Consider the following 2,173-nt stretch of genomic DNA (forward strand, 5'->3'; position numbering starts at 1 on the left):
CGCACATACTCTTGTTTAAAAAAAGTCTGTATTGTCTTATAATTCTTTGGAATTCTTCACGTGATTTTAGACTCATTTTAAAAGTTTATTTGTGTCCATCTGCTTCCCTGGTTGCTCCCTTTTCTGTCCCAAACTGTGAAAGCGTTCGGGTTTACACTGCATTTGTCTCTGTCCTTGGTGCTGAACTCCACAGGATCTTCTTATGTATTTATCATAGCTTTCCCTGTGTTTTATGCTGTTAGCATTTTCCCGTTTTGTGGAATTTTTGGCAACGACTACAGGCTTTGCTGAAATATTATATTCGTCCTGCTATGATGTTTTCTTATGAATCGGTCTGTGCAGTAATTTGGTGACATTGTCGTTTTTCGTTTTTCTTTGCAGTAGCTGTTGATCACAGTCAGCTCGTTTTTAAAGTTTGCCAAATATGACAGTTACATATTACATATATTTGGACAATGGGGTATGCAATGTTTGAAGCTGCATCTAAACATTACTAATCTTTTTTATGTTGTTTAAGCATTAAAGATATTTTTGCTGGTTGTAATTGGAGTTTCATGCATTCATAGAACCTATAGATGTTGTGCTGATTTTACCCGGCAGTATACTCAATATTCTTACAGCATTCAAGATTGAGTTTTCTTTTTGTTTTGTTTTGCTTTTGTTTTTAAATGCAGGGCGTTAACTGAAAGCACAAAACGGGTTATGGTTTGTTAAAAAATACAAAACAGGTCAGTTTCTAATGTATAACAGGCAGACGATGGCCTAGCAGTTCGTTAAGACAGCACTGTATTTTCACTTGCTTTCATTTTATAAAATCACGAAGTGAACAGTGTTTTCTGAAGATACGAGCTCCAGGGCACATGAAGACTTTTAAAAGTGTCCTCTGTGTTTCTTGTTCCAAACTCAAACCAGTAAAATGGAAATGTGAGGAAATGGAAGAAAAAAAAAAACGCCACCAAAAAATTATCAAGGGAGATAATTATTTGGATATTGCTTTGCACAGTTTTGACATCACATGAATGAAACAGACAGACACAAAACAATTCCTACATGAAAGCCCCCCCCCGTCTTCAGCCATTTATGTGCTCGTTCTATAAGGAAATGTAAAATCTTTCCCAGAAATAGTTACAGCAATTCAATGTTTGTGTTCCTTTTTTTCCTCCATCGGAAGTATCCAGTGGTTTTGCATCTTGTTTAGTCATTCTACGCGGTAAACATTGTTCTTTTGTTGTTTACTTTTCGGATATGTCAAGGATTTTTTGTGGTGCATCTTTTAAATGTGGAAAGGATAAAACTACATCGTCTTGTTATACCTAAACTTACACTCATGGTGTCAGTATGTACCAGCAAACGAGAGGGCCCAGTCATTCCCCACCCTTCTGTCTCAACGAATTCAAAGCTTGACTCTGCTGTTGTTTCGCTTTTGACGAAATCCACCGAGTGCAGGACTGCAGTGTGATCTTTTTTGTTTATTTCAGAAAATTACGAATGCATCGTTGATATATTTTTGACCTGCTTTGTGGTATTTGTATCCTCCCGTAGTAACAATGGGATGCAGCAGAATTGCGCTGCTTTACGGCCTAGCTTTTATTTTTCTTGTACTCAACCTTGTCTTTGGAGACGTGAGCTACTCCATACCGGAGGAGATGAAACGTGGATCTGTAATTGGAAATATCGCTAAGGATCTGGGCCTGGATTTGGGCAAACTGTCTGCTCGCAAGGCTCGCATCGATACTGAAGATAACAACGTGAAGTACTGCGGTGTAAATCTCAACACCGGAGATTTGATCGTACAAGAAAGGATTGACAGAGAGGGGCTTTGTGCGAAAAAGGCTTCGTGTGTCGTAAAACAGGAACTTGTATTGGAAAATCCTTTAGAGCTTCACCGTATTAGTATCCGCGTTCAAGATATTAATGACAATTCACCCCAGTTTAAAGAGGAGTCACTTAATTTTGAAATCAGAGAATCAGCCGTAAAGGGTGCGGGTTTTCTCTTGGATGAGGCACACGACACAGACATCGGAGAAAATGCTGTTCAGGGCTATTCGCTTCAGAAGAATGATCATTTCAAATTAAGTGTAAAGACAAAGGGCGGTGGACGGAAATATGGTGAACTAGTCTTAGACAAAGAATTAGATAGAGAGGACAAAAAGGAGCTTTCGTTATTGCTTAC

The 2,173-nt window shown here is 38.6% G+C and overlaps 1 protein-coding gene across 1 annotated transcript; it reads left to right on the plus strand.

Moving 5' to 3' along the window:
• Positions 1-1,547: 1,547 nt before the first annotated feature.
• On the plus strand, positions 1,548-2,167 carry LOC121966004 (protocadherin beta-15-like; the record flags this gene model as incomplete). The annotated part of the gene is made up of 1 exon (XM_042516109.1): positions 1,548-2,167. A coding segment is annotated over exon 1 (620 nt), but the record flags the coding sequence as incomplete, so codon positions are not given.
• Between the last annotated feature and the right edge of the window lie 6 nt (positions 2,168-2,173).

The sequence above is a fragment of the Plectropomus leopardus genome, unplaced genomic scaffold (genome assembly GCF_008729295.1).
Source record: "Plectropomus leopardus isolate mb unplaced genomic scaffold, YSFRI_Pleo_2.0 unplaced_scaffold22704, whole genome shotgun sequence".
Lineage (NCBI taxonomy): Eukaryota > Metazoa > Chordata > Actinopteri > Perciformes > Serranidae > Plectropomus > Plectropomus leopardus.